Raw genomic sequence first — 16,052 nt, forward strand, 5'->3', positions numbered from 1 at the left:
AATAAAATTAGTTGGGTGTGGTGGCACACACCTGTAATCCCAGCTACTCGGGAAGCTGAAATGGGAGAATCACTTGAACACAGGAATTGGAGGATGCAGTGAGCTGAGACCACACCACTGCACTCCAGCCTGGCGACACAGTGAGACGCCATCTCAAAAAAAGAAAAGAAAAGAAAAAATTGCCTTTATAGTATTAAGAATTTTAGAAATTATATAATCATCTATCTTTAAGCCTGAATTCATGTTTATAAACATTGAACCAAAAAATACATATGCAGTTTAGCCTTAAAAATTAAAAATATTTCCTCTAAAATTATGTATATTCAATCCTAACAATCTCATTTTTGTGTTAAGATCCTCCCAGTCACATTTTGGCACATCAGTGCCATCTGCTGGAAAGTTAATACACTTAGGTTTCCCAAATCCCAAAATGTGTGTCTTTTGTGGGGTAGTGGGAGGAAACGTACCCTTTATTTAAGAAATGTCTTACTTTTAAGTACACAGCTGTTTAACTTCCACATCTTTATCAATATAAACCCCAATTAATTACAAAGCACCAAAAATCTAAAATTTAAAAAAAAAACACTAAACATTTCTTTCTGCACATCTCTCGGTTTCTAAGATGTTCTTCTGTGGTTCTGCCCTGTCTGTATAAAGGGCACATGTTTAAACATGACCCATTCTTTTACTCAAATCTCTGATATTAATAGGTATGTAAAAAATATGTGAAATATGTATGTTTAAATATAATATGTAACATATATTTAAATAAAATATATGCATATGTATTTTGAAGTCTGTGACAAAGCTTTAGCTGTGAAATAAGCAAGGATGCAGGACTGTGCATCTTTTTGTTGTGTTTTCCCCATCATTAGACAGCAATTAAAATCAGACAGAAACAACATGACACAACTGTTAAATTTTCTTATGTGAAAATTGCAACTACAAATATTCTAAATAATATAGAAACAGAAAAGATTGCTTAACTGATTTTAATGACACGAAGCTCCTAGACTTGATATAATCGTTATGCAAAATACATAGGTGAATACTGTCTTCTTTTAAAAATATAAAATAAATAAGCAGACATGTGAAAATAGGCAAGTTTCCATTAAATAAATGAAAATTAAAAAAACAAAAAGTTTTGCGTTCCATGTCATTTGAAGAAGGAAAATTATCATTTTAAACAATATTCAAGTTTATTAAACAAATAAAAAAATATTATAAAATGTTTAACTTTCATCAGCTTCAAGGTTTATGTTGCTCCCAAATTTTGCATACAACTGAACTTTCAAATCTGCTAACACCCGCTGAATTGATTCCACTCTGGATTCTAAGGCATCAATTTCTTCTTGCAAATTTTTCTGGAAAAAAAATAATTTAAATTAATTCTATTCAATTGGATAATTTCTGAGCATCTGTGTCTGAAATAATATTTGGGAAGAATTTTAGGTCAAGAACCTTCTAAACTTGGACAGGCAGCTAAGTAACACTGACAATTAGGTCTAAATGTCTGAATATGGGCATTTTTAATTCATGGTCCATACTTGCTTATCACAGAATAAATCAAGCTTGTTTTCTCAGTTTCTGCTGATCCAAAAAATAGTAAAAAATTAATTTCTAAATTATTTTCTAATAAAGAAGCAAATACAAAGACTTCTATAAACAGTTTATCCTGGGCCTGCTGGCTTCTAACCCAGCTTTTCCAACAACAAAATAACTATGAGACTACAGGAAATGACAGAAACTCACACCACCAACCACCAATAATTAAGAATAACAACTTATGATCCAAATCTGGCAGAAATTTTCACTGACTTTGAGACCTCTGGGGCTACACTTTGGAAAAGAGTGGTAAAAAGTGCCTCATTTGTAAGACAGAACAGCTTTGCCCAGTGAAAAGTCAGATATTTTTCTAAGTATTTGAGGTGACAGACGTGTTAACTATCTTGATTTAATTATTCTCATTGTATTAATAAATTATAACATTACGTTTTACCCCATAAATTTATACAATTATAAATTGTCAATTTGTAATTAAAAATACAATTCCAAAGGACAATTCTCTCTACCTACCTATCTATAGATACTTAGCCTCTTCAATTCTAAAACCAGTTTTGTAATGTTAATGCTTCCCTCATTAATAGATTAAATGTTAATATATATTCTTTGTTAAAAAAAAGAAAAGAAAAGAAAAAAGTCATAAGTTCCTTCCTGGCTAGGATCAAAACAATTTTTTTTCCTAAACATGACAAAAAAATATGAAATCATACAAACCAAATACCCACTAACATTAGAAACAAAAGAATATCTAATATTGACAGTGTTGCTGTTTTAGAAATCTAGCCACTGGTTCTCAAAGGGTGGCCCCCAGACCAGTATCAGGGACAAAATCACCTGGGAACTTGTCAGAAACACACACTCTGGGGCCCTACCTCAGCCCTCCCGAAAGAACTTCTTTGGGTTGGGCCCAGCAATCTGAATTTTTAACAAGCCTTGTGAGTGACTGTGATTTTTATGTGTGCTAAAAGTTTGAGAATCACTGTTACAAAACAAGAAATAGAAATAAGACATATGGCTGCTAGAAAGGGATAAATTCTAAATTTCTATACCGAGAAAACCTGGTTAATAAGTAAAATAAGACACTAGAAAGTTATTTTAATATCACAAATCCAGTCATCTCTCTCTTTTCCAAAAATCTCTGAAGGCTCCTCTTTGCTCTGGGACGGGAGTGGGCAAACTATAGCCCACAGGCCAAATCTAGCCTGAAGCTCGTTTCTGTCAAGTTTTATTGGAACACAGCCATGCAGATTGACTCATCTTGCTTTCATACCAATTACGGCAGAGGCCATGCAGCCCACAAAACCTAATATATATATACTTCTGGCCCTTCACAGAAGGTTTGCTGACCCCTGCTAAGACAAAGTACAATTTCTTCAACTCAACTGACTGGAGTTCTCCAAGATGTGGCCACAATTTCACGTGCTCCCAAATCTCCAGCAAATACACCTTCTTGCAGGTCTATGTTTCCACCACCGTCATCCTATGGCCGTTTATATATGCTGCTTCTCACGACTAGAACACCCTCCGCCCCTTTCTGGCTAAATAGCCACATATTCCTCAGCTGCTATCTGAGCACTTTCCCTGGGAGCCCTTCCCTGACCCTTGATGTCCAGACTAGTATAGATTCCTCTTCCTATGTTCTTAAAGCCACGTCTATCCTCATACCACTTTCTACTCATTATCTGTTTTGTTTACTTTTCTTTCTTCCCATCTAGACTATATGCTCCATGCAGGCAAGGGCTAGGCAGGTTTTGTTTTCCCCAATTATCCCGAGTACATGGCAGAACCTGATACAGAGTAAGCACTCAATTCATTCATTCTAGAATTCTAGAATGAATGAAGGAGTAAAAAAATAAAGGTTCAGCCGGGTGAGGTGGCTCACGCCTGTAATCCCGGCACTTTGGGAGGCCGAGGCGGGTGGATCACAAGGTCAGTCTGCCCAACATGGTGAAACCCGGTTTCTACTAAAAGTACAAAAATTAGCTGGGCGTGGTGGCAGGCACCTGTAATCCCAGCTACTCAGGAGGCTGAGGCAGGAGAATCGTTTGAACCCAGGAGGCAGACGTTGCAGTGAGCCGAGATTGCGCCATTGCACTCCAGCCTGGGTGACAGGGTGAGACTCCATCTCAAAAACTAACTAAATAAATCAATCAAGGTTCAGTATCTATCCGTGCGTGGGGCAGGGGATTCACAATAGCCACAAAAACCATGAACTATCTGGGAATACTTCCAAATATTTTTTAAATGGTTAAACAAATAAAAAGAACAAAAATCACAAAATTTGACCAAGAAGAAAAGATTTAAATGTAAGGGAGACATACAACATGTCTGCATGGAAAGACCCAGGAGTAAATGATAGTTCTTCCCCAGATTTACTAAATGTGGGTTTCATTCATACGAAGTTTTGCTTTTTATGACATTTGAAGAAGAGAGACTATCACTTTCAGCAATCAGGTTAATTAGCAAAAGCATTAGGAAAGGTTTAATTGCCGTCAGCTTCTCATAGACAAACAATGTGACTGTCCCTCCCATATAGTTAGAAGGCATGTGAACTGAAAATTTCATACCATGTATCAAATGTCTCAGACACTATCAGAGAACTCATATGCTGACCCAGTAATTATACTTCTCTATTTCCTCAAAACAATTTTCTAAATGTGAACAAAGATTTATGTAGAAGAATGCTCACAGTAACATTACTACAGCAAAATACGGGAAACAAATTAATGCTAACAATAAGACCCGTGACCCCAGTTGATAACCATCAACATGATATTAAACAGTCATCAGAAACGATGTTTTGAAAAGGCCTGTGTGCCTGGCTCAGAGCAGGCTCCCAATGAGTATCTGCTGGACAAACAAACATTCAACGAAACCAGCAAAAATGCTCCTCCTGAAACATTAACTGTCCAAACTGGGAAGCAAACTACATGGAGAGAGGCAGAGAGAACGTAAAAGAAATACAGGAAAATGTTCACTATGAATGGTTACCTCTGGGTAGAGTTACAGGGGATTTTTCTTTTCTGCTTCAATATATGCTATACCTTCTAAATACTTAGTTTTGAGCAAGGTTCTGGAGTCAGAAGACCACTGTCTATGTATCACTTTGAATAAATCCCGTAACCTCTCTAAGCCTCTATTCTTTGTCCCTAAATTGGGATAACAGGTCATTGTTAGGATTCAATAAGATCCTGCTGGCAAAGCATTCAGAGCATGTCTGGGACTTAACAAGGCAGGAAGTATTAGCTATCGCTAGCATCCACTATTTCCCTACATCTACAATTACATGTTCTTTATAATGATATAAATTCTAATTTCAGAATTAACATTGAACATACCTTTGCTTCTTCTAACATTTCTTGTGTTTCTTCTTGAGAATGGCTAATGAAGACATCACCAATTTGATAAGGTATCATTAAGCAGTCATCATCTGCAAGCATGATGTCATCACAAGCGTCTTCTAGGTTTTGGAGTTGTTTCTATAAATGCAAATGGCAAAGAAAATGTAGCCAAAGTTCTCTGATAGAGGCTAAAGGCCAATTGTAATCTGAGGACAGCAACTCTCTGAGGGACCCTCTCACAAAGGTATTATTACCACATTAGAATAAGACTTTAATTGGTAACTTTTTAGAGGACATTTCACAAGCAAGCACCTAGAGCTATCTAACGCATTGTCCTCTGGATATTTTCAGATCGCTATAAGCACCCTGTGGTGGACAGCAGGCACCCATGGTCACTCAGAATGTCTTCTATTTTAACAATTTTCAACTTTGTGAATTCTGCCCTCCTACAAAAACAAAACCAAAAAAACCAACCTACATTTCTCAGCCTTGCTTGCTGATAGGGTGCAAGTAAATCATGCCGGTAATGAATGCTCTACCAGCATGCCTGAGTGATAATAACTTCAATTCCACCAATCGAATGCACTTGAGCCGGATTTCAACTCAAGGGAGACAGCTGGACACAGGCCCCGATTTACAGGGGTAGGTGACATGGCAGCAGCAATTTGGTGTTCCTAGGTCTGCAAGGGCGGCTTCCTCATTGGGAAGACAGCTGACTCTGGGATCGGTGAAGGCAACAGCTGCTCCATCGCCAGCCAAGTTCTCCAAGACTTGTTCCTGGACCCTCGGTCTAGACTCAAGTTCCTCAACAATTCTGTAAGTTATCACATATCCCTTTTAAAAAAAAATGACTTTCTGCTTAACTAGAGTGGATCGCGTTTTTCATCTGCAACAAAGAGCCCAGAGAAATACATATTCACTTGTTAACTGAGTTCAGTTTTAGTAGCTATAGTGCAAAAAAATTTTATTCTTCTAATAATTATTTTCAATACCTTTTTTACTTCTATTTCTTCCTTTAGCTCTGTGATTCTACTTGTATTCCGTGCAAATTTGTTTATCTTTTGTTGATCTTCAAAAGTAACATTCACATCTTCTGCAGCCTGAAAAAAGTGTTTAAGTTTTTGTAAAATTTTAATGGAGAAGTTATAAGTTAGCTTTTTACATTTCTCAACAATAACTCAATAAGCTACTTGCACTCATACAGTCAAGAATCACATGAAGTACAGAATTTAACAAATGCCTTATTCTTTGCTCCACCAGCTTAAGGTTTGTTCATAAATCTATAAACTTTTCTGATACTCTATAAAATAATTCCTAAGCTATAAAAATATTGCAAATACTAAGAACAATTAATAAGTCCTTTTAAAAGGAAAGAAAAAAGCCAACTTTTGGCCCAGAGCAGAATTTCTCAAGTTGGAGCATTCTTTCATTAAGATGACCCAGGGAACAAAAAGTTACGCGGTCAAATATATTGCTAAATGTCTCACAGTGTTTTTTTCCTTAGAGCTAAAACTTGCATGAGCTTACTGGCTAAAGGGTCACTGTACATTTCAGTGGCTATATTCCATTCATAGCAAAAATTATGTCTATAATGTAGGATGTTTAAATATCTTAATAAGGTCTACTTCACTAAAAAATGAAGAAAATTGAATGTTTAGTATTTAAAAATTAATATTTAATGTGATTACATTTACAAATTTGCAAATAAAGAGTACTTGGATAACATAAAGTACCCATTAAATAATAAAAAAATAGCTAACACTGATTGAGTTTACTATGTGCCAAAACTTCCTAAGTACTTCATTATCTCTGCTAATCCTCCAATCCATCTTATTAAGGAGGATCACCAGTACTATTTTACAGATTGAGAAACTGAGGTACACTTTATACAATGTGCCCAAAGCCACATAGCCAGTAGGTGGTGGAGCTTGATTTCAACCCAGGGAGACTGGCTCCAGAGGTCGGACAGGTCCACGAGTTCTCGGAAACTGAATGCAAAGATGCATCTGTGTGAATGTGCACGTGTGTGTGTGAGTGTGTACACAGGCTTAGGAACATTTGGAAGAAGCAGCAGGATGTCTGCTTTCATCAGATTTTCAAGGAGATACCACATATCTTTTAAAAAATAAAGCTAAAAAATAAAACCAGACTCTCCTTAGGGTTTCCCTTCCATTTATAAAATGAAAACCAGAGCACCTGATTCTAGTTTAAAGGAGGAAAGATACTTGTGTGTGTATAAAAATAGTTCATACTGAAGAACTACTTTTGGTTCTTTCACAATAACAGTAATGAGCTCACAACATCCACACTCCATCCCTGACCTGGTCTCTCGTGACCATCGACTTAAAGTATGCGACCTTTTATTTCTCAGAGGTTGAAAGGCTGTGTCAAGCAATACAGAGCTCAGTGGTCAGAATATAACACATCCCTCCCCTTTGTCAGGCTCTCACTCCACCTCAACAATCCAGAAGATAGCCAGAAAAAATTCTTTACATTACACTCTGTCTAGCTTTGAGTGTTGAACCATATGCATAATTTTGATGAATATGGAAGTTGGGGAACACTGAGCTACACTCAAGAAACCAAAGTCTATATCTTGGCACACAAGTCATTTTGCCTAAGTGAGAACTGTCAATTCCCTATGCAAATAGATAGCAAAGAATTCTGAAGAGTTCCTGTTTGCCTGAAGAGTATATGCCATTTTGTTTGAACACTGAATCCCTGAAGACCTTGGCAGGTATTTAGAGATGCATTTGTCATAGTGAGGGCTCAACAGAGCCATTCACATGAACAGATCCAGTGCAGGACTGCCTGGCACATAACTGAGGCTAATACATGGTTTCTGAATCTAAACCTAAATCATGCTTGATCAAACTCATAAACACATAGTTTCCAAAATGTGGTAGAGAGAATTTGGCTATCTGCTTTCTGTCTTTCCAAAGCAGGTATTTCCTGTTGTAGCCCCACCAAACCACAGCCATCAGCACAGACGTGGCCCCTGGTATCCAGATCCTTCTGGTCGTTTTCCCACTGGGGTTAAGGGCTAAAGTTGATGTGTGAGTCAAATACACTGCATGCCACCCATGGAGTGCTGTTTGCAGCAGAAGGTAAGATGTCAGTGCCTTTGATGGCTCACAGAGGCTTCTGCTTTAGTCTCCCTGTCCTAGAATATTCCTACATTTCTTGAAGCTGCATTTTGGCAAGAAGTGGGTAGGTTTGTTTTTTTTTTTGTTTTGTTTTGTTTTTTTGTGAGACAGAGTCTTACTCTGTCGCCCAGGCTGAAGTGCAGTAGCATGATCTCGGCTCACTGCAACCTCCGCTTCCTGGGTTCAAGCCAATCCCCTGTCTCAGTCTCCCAAGTAGCTGAGATTACATACACGTGCCACCACGCCCAGTTAATTTTTGTATTTTTAGTAGAGAAGGGGTTTCACCATGTTGGCCAGGCTGGTCTTGAACTCCTAACCTCAGGTGATCTGCCAGGCTCCGCCTCCCAAAGTGCTGGGATTACAGGCGTGAGCCACCACGCCCAGCCAGAAGTGGGTAATTCTTAACTGGGGGAGGGTCAATGGACATTGACAGGTCAATTTAACCCAAGACTGTATGCAAAATGGCAGGTATAGTATGTGCATTCTTCCGGAAGGTCTTCATATCGTATAGTATCTGAGGCAGCACACAGAGTGGTGGAAAGAGTCAGGCTGGAATCCAATCCAAGCAAACAGGAATCTTGGGCAAATTACCCAATTCTTTGGAACCACCTCAGGTTTCTCATCTGTAAAAAGAAGCTAGTTCCCACCTTATAGGGTTGATAAAATGAACATGTGGGAGAAAGCCTGATGATGGAGTCAGTCAAATGATAGCTAAGCATTTTATATCCTGAATATTGCTTATCAAAAATCATTACAAAGAACAGATCCAGATCTAGAAGGAAATTCTGCTAGGCCAAAGAGAAATATGCCTGCTCGAGATCCACGGTAAAAATTAAAATTCCCCGGGCTCTTTTCTTGAGAACTAGTATCTTACGGGATTAGAGGAGGAAACAGAACCATACTCAGTTATGCCCCACACCAAGTCTAGGTATTACTCGGAGTCTGCACTGACAGCTGGGTCCCTGGAAATAAATTCTGGCCAATTTCAGTCTTTTATTTTTACTTTTAAAAATATATCTACCAAGTCTGTATGATGTAAACTTTTGCTTTGTATTTGTACTCAACTTTTTTTTGGTTTTTGTTTTTGAGATGAGTCTCGCTCTATCGCCAGGCTGGAGTGCAGTGGCGTGATCTTGGCTCACTGCGACCTCCACCTCCTGGGTTCCAGCGATTCTCGTGCCTCAGCCTCCTGAGTAGCTGGGATTACAGGCACACGCCACCATGCCCAGCTAATTTTTATATTCAACTTTCATTCATGCAGTAGTTTATTTAACAATTACTGTTTCCTATATGCCATGACAAGACAGCCACTATCCCACCTGGCAAGCATACATCCTGGTGGAGGAAGAGAAAAAAACAAGATGAACGAGATAATGTTCGATGGTGACAAACGTGATGATGAAAATAAAATAGCTCAGGAGTAGAAAGTTTTGGGGGCCTGGGGAGTGAAGGAGGCTTCTTTAGATAAAGGTCAAAGGTAGCCTCTCTGAGGAAAGGACATTTGTATGCAGGACAATCAACAGAAATCAAAGTGCGGACCTCCTTATGGTCAAGAACTGGATCTTAGAAGGCAGAACTTTAGAGATGAGAGTACTGAATCATCTCATCTAAACATTCTCCCCAGCAAAATCATGATCTGTTGAGAGATAACGATGTGTTACAAATGTAAAGTACTCCAGACTGTACATGATTTGCTTTTCATTAAACTCAAAGGGCTATCTCTCTCTGTTTCACTCTCACTCACTGGCATACACGTATGTTTTCTCCCAGTGAGGGCAAAGGGGAAAAGCGTACATGTAAGATAATCTATCGGGAATTGTTCATAACACTGGAAACACCTACAGGAGGACATTACATCTATCATGTGACTCTTAAAGGCTTCAAAGTTAACGAAGATCTGTTATATTTTGGCCACCACCTACCCTTCTATAAGTTCTTTTCCCATCATGGCTCAAACTCTCTGCCCCTGATTATCTGCCCTCGGGCCTTCCTTGTATTAAATGTACTCAGAGTCTCTGCAGATACTCCTCTCTAGAATGCTTCATTCCCTATTCAACTCTCCCTTCCTTTCCTTACATAATCTCACAGATCTCAATTTAAATGGCACTTTCCCAGGAAAGCCTTCTTTGATCTCAAAACAGACCTCATTTTGGTCCTCATTTCATAAGTACTTTTCCTTCACAGTTCTCATCAGAGAAACTAGTTTTCTGTGTGACTACGTGAGTAATGCCTGCCTCTGTCCTGGAACATACATTCTTTGGGGCTATGAGAACAAGGGGAGAAGAACTTCCTCACTGGTCACCGCAGTTGTCTCCACTTGAAACTGAGACTATGCCATATTACATGCCCCCAAAAATTTACTGAATCAATGAAAGGGAAACAAAAAAGTTGGTAATTAGAAATTTTGCAATCAAAATCCAAGGTTCAAATCATTCTTCTGCCATTTCCTCTTTGACCATTTACTTCACCTCTCTGCACTTCAGTTTCCATATCTATAAAACGGAGTGAACCACAACTAGCATCTTCCAAGGAATTAACCTAACACCAGAGGGCCCAATTTCACAAGCTAGAGGTGAAGTGAATCTCACCCAGTTTCATACTTTTTTGAGTCACCATGGCCCTGGACCCTACTCTGGGACTCAGTAAGAATTTTTGGATAACCCAATAGTAGGGTGAGCAACACATCTTGAGTTGACTGGGGCTTTCCCTGTTTTGGCAGTCCCTCAATTTCATACAAAAGGGGGCAATGGGTCACCCTACACCAGGCACAGATGGCATAGACTATGTGGTACCGGATAGGGGTAAAGCAAAGGAAGTTCTAATGTGGTCTTAAAAGTGGAATGAACGCAAATCCCTCCAGCCAAGAGAGTCTCATCGAAGACCCCCTATCGCAGTTTAAAACACTGACTCCGGAGTCAGAATGCCTGTGTTTAAATGCTAGCTTTGCCTCCGTGCCTGTTTTCTCATTTGTTAAATAAGGATAAAAACAGTATCTCCCCTAAAGAACATAAGATAAACAATACACGCAAAAAAAGAAAAAAAAAGTACAGTTATACCTAGCACACTGTAAAGCTCCCCAAATTGTCAGTCGTTATTTCCTTCCCCATCTCCACTTTTCTTTTTCTTCTGTCTAGCTATCTTTACGCATCTGGGAAGACACGGGATTATAAACCCGACATGGAAATTCAGCCTGCTTAGTGGTTACATAGGTGTGCTTTGAGAAAAACCAAACCAAACCTGAGTTCGAACTCCAGCTCAGCTTCTTACTAGCTGAGTCACTTTGGGGCCCCTAACGTTGCTCTGTGTCTAAGTTTCTTTACCTGCAAAGTGGGGAGGAACCCATTGCACTTGCTGAGTTGCGGGGAGGAAAACAGCTAAAGGGCCGGCTGCTGATAAATACTGGTTTTAGCCTGGAGGACTCGGGGGCATAGAGCGTGGACATGGGCAGCTCCGGGTTGGACACGGGGGCTCTGGGGCCTGATAATCCGGGGATGCAGGAACCTGCTGTCCCCCTTATGAGCTGCGTAACCTGAGGCAGGTGACTTCCGATCTCTGGGCCTCAGTTTCCTCACTCGTAACCACGGTCCCAGCAGCAGCTACCCATAACCAATGAGGCTAATGCGATCATGCCGGTGCAACGCCCGAGTCAAGGCCAACCACACTCAACGAGGCCTTTGACTTCCCACACCTCAGGGGAGAGGCTGGGGCTGCAGGTTCCTCAGACTCCCCGGGGGCACCCTCGGCTTCGCGGGAGGCGGCCCAGGGCCCTCCGAGGCTCCCGGCCCTAGCCCCGGGGCCCCGCCTCGGCTGGCCAGGTGCCTAGGAAAACGCTCAGGGCGCCAGGCGCGGGCAGGCCTTGCCGCGCGGCCGCTCTCAGGACCTCGGCCTCGGCCTCGGGTACCACGCCGGGCTTCGGAGCTGCGCATCCCCAGCATTCCGCGCCCCGACCCCCGCGGCCGAGATTCGGCGCCACCCGAGCATCCAGAGCCCCGAGCGCCCCACTCACCGCCTTCTTCATGGTGGCCGCCATCTTGGGACTAGACTACGGCACGCGGCGGGGAGGGCCGCAATGGCGCGCTTCGTCCCCGAGCGTTCTCTCGCTCCCGGTCGGCCCAGAACTCCCCGCAAAAATACAACACTGTCTCCACATTCCCTCCTCTTGGACTTCTGGCTAGTGATTCCAAACGGCTGGGACGTACGGAGGAAATGTGACCTGGAAAGACTTGGTACATGCCAATTAAAGGGACAGGCAACCCCCCCGTGGGCCGACATAAACACGGGGGTGTGGCGAACGGCTCCGGCCGCGGGCAGCAGGGTGCGCGTCTCAGGCTCAGCGCGGCGGGGCCCAGCTGGGGCAGGATCAAAGGGGACGGTGGGGCAATTTTTCTCCATCCGTCCCACAGACTTGCATTGAGAAAGCTGACCTACCTGTAAAAGAGCTAGGAACGAATGGCCTTGGCAAATAGAGTTTGAGACTTACGTGCCAAGATAATTCAGGTGGTGTAAAGGAGGAGGCGCTCCTTTTAATGTAATTTTTTTTTTTATTTAGATTGAGGGGGTATGTGTGCAGGTTTATTACACGGATATATTGCATAGTGCTAAGGTTTGGGTTTCTAATGATCCCGTTGCCCAAGTAGTGAACATAGTACTCCCTAGGTAATTTTTCAACACCTTTCCCCTGCCCTCTTCCCCGTTTTTGGAATCCCTAGCATTTATTGTTCCCATCTTTATGTCCATGATTACCCAGTGTTTAGCTCTCACTCGTAAGTGGGAACATGAGTGGTTGGTTTTCTGTTTCTTTGTTAATTCACTTGGGATAATGATGTCCAGCTGCATCCATGTTGCTGCAAAGGACATGATTTTGTTCTTTTTTATGGCTGCATAGTATTCCATGGTGTATATGGACCATGTTTTCTTTATCCTGTCCACCACTGATGGGCACCTGGGTTGATTCCATGCCTTTGCTGTTGTGAATAGGCAATCCTATTAATTTACAGCAATATTATGGAACAGTTACTGTATATTCTGACACTTGTGTCTCCCAGTTAGTAAATTTTTTTTTGCCTTAGGATCTCTTTGTACTCCTAGAAATTATTGAGGACTCCAAAGAACTTTTATGTGGGTTATTTATCGATATTTGCTGTATTAGAAATTAAAGCAGAATTTTAAAATGTATTTATTAATTCATTTAAAATAATATAATGGTAATAAAATCACACCTTAAAATACCTATATTTTCTAAGACAAAACAAATTGAGAAGATTGTCATCGTTTTACATTTTCACTGATCTCTTTAATATCAGGCTTAATGGCAGGTTAGATTCTCATGTGTACTTCTGCATTCAGTCTCTCCAAATACACTGTTTAGTTGTATAGTTGTAGGTATGAAAAACCCCAGCCTCACACAAATCATGTAGTTGGGAAAGGGAGGCCCTCATGGATCCCTGAAAAGGTCTCAGGGACCCCCGACGTTCATGGACCACAGCTTGAGAACTGCCCCTGACAAGCCACCTCCTTTCTCAAAGTCCCAATTTCCTCTTTGGTTCAATGAGGGGAATGGGACCTTACAGCACCCTGTGCTCTCCCCACCGAACCACCTAGCCCGCCACGGGCATTGCCTGTTCTCCTGCCTATTCTGGGCTCTCCAGGCCCTTAGTATTGGGACTTTCCAGTGTGTAGCTCATACGTGCTCAAAAAAGTATTTGTTGAATAAAAATGTTTTTCCAGGGTTAAATTTTAGCACAGGGTCTGGCGCATAGGATATGCTCCATCAGGGACATCTGTTTATTCCAGAGCTCAATGTAAAAGCACTGCAAGAAACAAATGGTGGAGAGGGAGACAGAAATAAAGGGCAAAATTGTCACAAATGGTACCGAGTGCATGAAGGAGATAAATGAGGTGCTGAGGCAGAGCACAGAGGGGAGGGGTGGGGGCCGGCTCTGGAGCTGGCCTCCAAGCTAAAAGAAAATGGGAGGCCTCAGCATGGGGAAAGGAGACGAAAGTGGACCCCAGGGATGGAGGGCTGAGAGGGAAAGAGCCTGGTGAGACACGGTAGAAAGGACAGAGCAGCATGGAGCAAGGCTGGGGTGCAAGGCAGGGGCCAGATCTGGGTGTGTTTTAGACCTTGGTAAGGCCAAACTGGGGGAGGGAGAGAGAAAGAGAGAAAGAATTCTGATTTTTTCAAACCTTTATTGAGAAATTTCTGAGTTGAAAGGTGAGGAACAACGGAGCATGAATTTTGAGGAAGTGTGATTGTATGGTGGGGACCGAAAGTAGCATAGGGAGTTTCAAAGAGAGAAGCACTTCAATCCTCAAATTCATAGATCTGAGGACCAGAAGGGACGTAAACCTTCATCTATGCTAACCTTTGCCTTTCGCTGAAGTATATAATAATGATAGTTGTTATGGTTTGGCTGTGTTCCCACCCAAATCTCCTCTTGGATGGTAGCTCCCATAATTTCCATGTGTTGTGGGAGGGACCTGATGGGAGATCATTGAATCATGGGGGGTGGTTTCCTCTATACTGTTCTCGTGGTAGTGAATAAGTCTCATGAGATCCGATGGTTGTATAAGGGGTTTCCCCTTTCTCTTGTTTCATGCTCCCCGTCTGCCACCACATAAGATGTGCCTTTTGCCTTCCACCATGATTGTGAGGCCTCCCCAGCCACGAGGAACTGTGAGTCCATTAAACCTCTTTTTCTTTATGAATTACCCAGTCTTGGGTATGTCTTTATCAGCAGTGTGAAAACGGACTAATGCAATAGTAATAGTAACATATAAAACTGACAGGGTACATATTCTGTGGCTTGCACGTTGCTAAATGTTTTAATCCTCCCCATACCACACAATATTGTTATCGACCATTTTACAGGAGAGGAAACAGAGTTTCAGAGGGACAAAGCTACCTGGCCAAAGCTACAGCAGCCAGGAAGTACCAGAGCCTGGGTTTGAACTCTTGGCAAACCTGGCTCCAGAGACCACTCTCCTAAGCACCAGGATTTGCACATCACCACAAGTCATGTATAAAGTCAGATGTGTCCCGGAGTGGGCAGCTCATAGTGGACATTGCAGCTCCTGTCACCTAACTTGCATGAGCAAAGTGTTTAAGACTCATTAAAGGGCGTACAGGAGCCAGACTGCCTTGGTTCAAATCATACCTCCACCACTTTCTAGTTTTGATGTTAGACAAGTTACTTTCATGGCAAAAATAATAATGTCTCTCTAATAGCATTGTTGCGAAGAGTAGAAGAGATAATACATGCAAATAAAGTGCATTGTAAGCTCTCAGGAAATGTTAGCTATGATTACTTTCTCAGTTCAGCCCTGTTGCTTCTGAAATTCCTCTGCCCAAGTTATGATCTTTCCAATCTCCTCTTAAAGAACTCCCCTGGCTCAGTATTACTGCTCACTACCCCCATGGCCATGATTAGTGCTGCCTTTTGAGACCGCAGCATCCATTTCAGATGTGTAGAAATTGGAAAGCATCCTGGGAGAGAAGAATGACAATGGTTAGAAGCCATCCTAGTTGGAATTTTTAAAGCAGAGCCCGAGGCAAAGGCTTAGGTACTGCTTTTTCATTAAGGAGTAGAATCCCAGGGCAGCAAGAGCAAGGAAAAAGTGGAATGAAGCAGGTCAGGGAGGGCAGCAGAGCCCATACCAGGAGACCTCACCAAGCTGACCTTTGCTTGGTATCAAGCACGACTAGTTGCTCCCTCTCTGGGGACTGTCCTGTAAGAGGCTGTGTTAACCAGGACACAGGAGAGTTCAGCTGGGGAGAACTCTTATCTGCCAGTTCCTGCCTCCCATGCAAAGGCTGGCCCCACGGGGACCTCACTCCCAGACACTTCCAGGTTGCTCACTGAGGCTCCCATACTTTTCCTTACCTCAGCCTTCCACAGGGAAGCCCCCAGGTGGAGGAACAAGGTGTGAGGCTGTGAGCACCAGGCAACTGGAGCGAGAGGCAGCCCTGCTGGGTTCTGCACACCTCAAGCCTGCACACCAT

General features: G+C 41.9%; 1 protein-coding gene across 1 annotated transcript; it reads right to left on the reverse strand.

The window, feature by feature from the left end:
- Nucleotides 1-788: 788 nt before the first annotated feature.
- Nucleotides 789-12,336, reverse strand: PFDN4 (prefoldin subunit 4). Its single transcript, XM_017861736.1, has 4 exons — nt 12,057-12,336; nt 5,897-6,004; nt 4,902-5,042; nt 789-1,364 (listed from the first exon to the last, which is right to left on the reverse strand). Exons 1-4 carry the CDS (start codon nt 12,078-12,080, stop codon nt 1,233-1,235), a joined length of 405 nt encoding a protein of 134 aa, XP_017717225.1. The 5' UTR covers nt 12,081-12,336; the 3' UTR covers nt 789-1,232.
- Nucleotides 12,337-16,052: the final 3,716 nt, after the last annotated feature.

This window comes from Rhinopithecus bieti, unplaced genomic scaffold, assembly GCF_001698545.2.
Source record: "Rhinopithecus bieti isolate Rb0 unplaced genomic scaffold, ASM169854v2 scaffold_56845, whole genome shotgun sequence".
Taxonomy (NCBI): domain Eukaryota; kingdom Metazoa; phylum Chordata; class Mammalia; order Primates; family Cercopithecidae; genus Rhinopithecus; species Rhinopithecus bieti.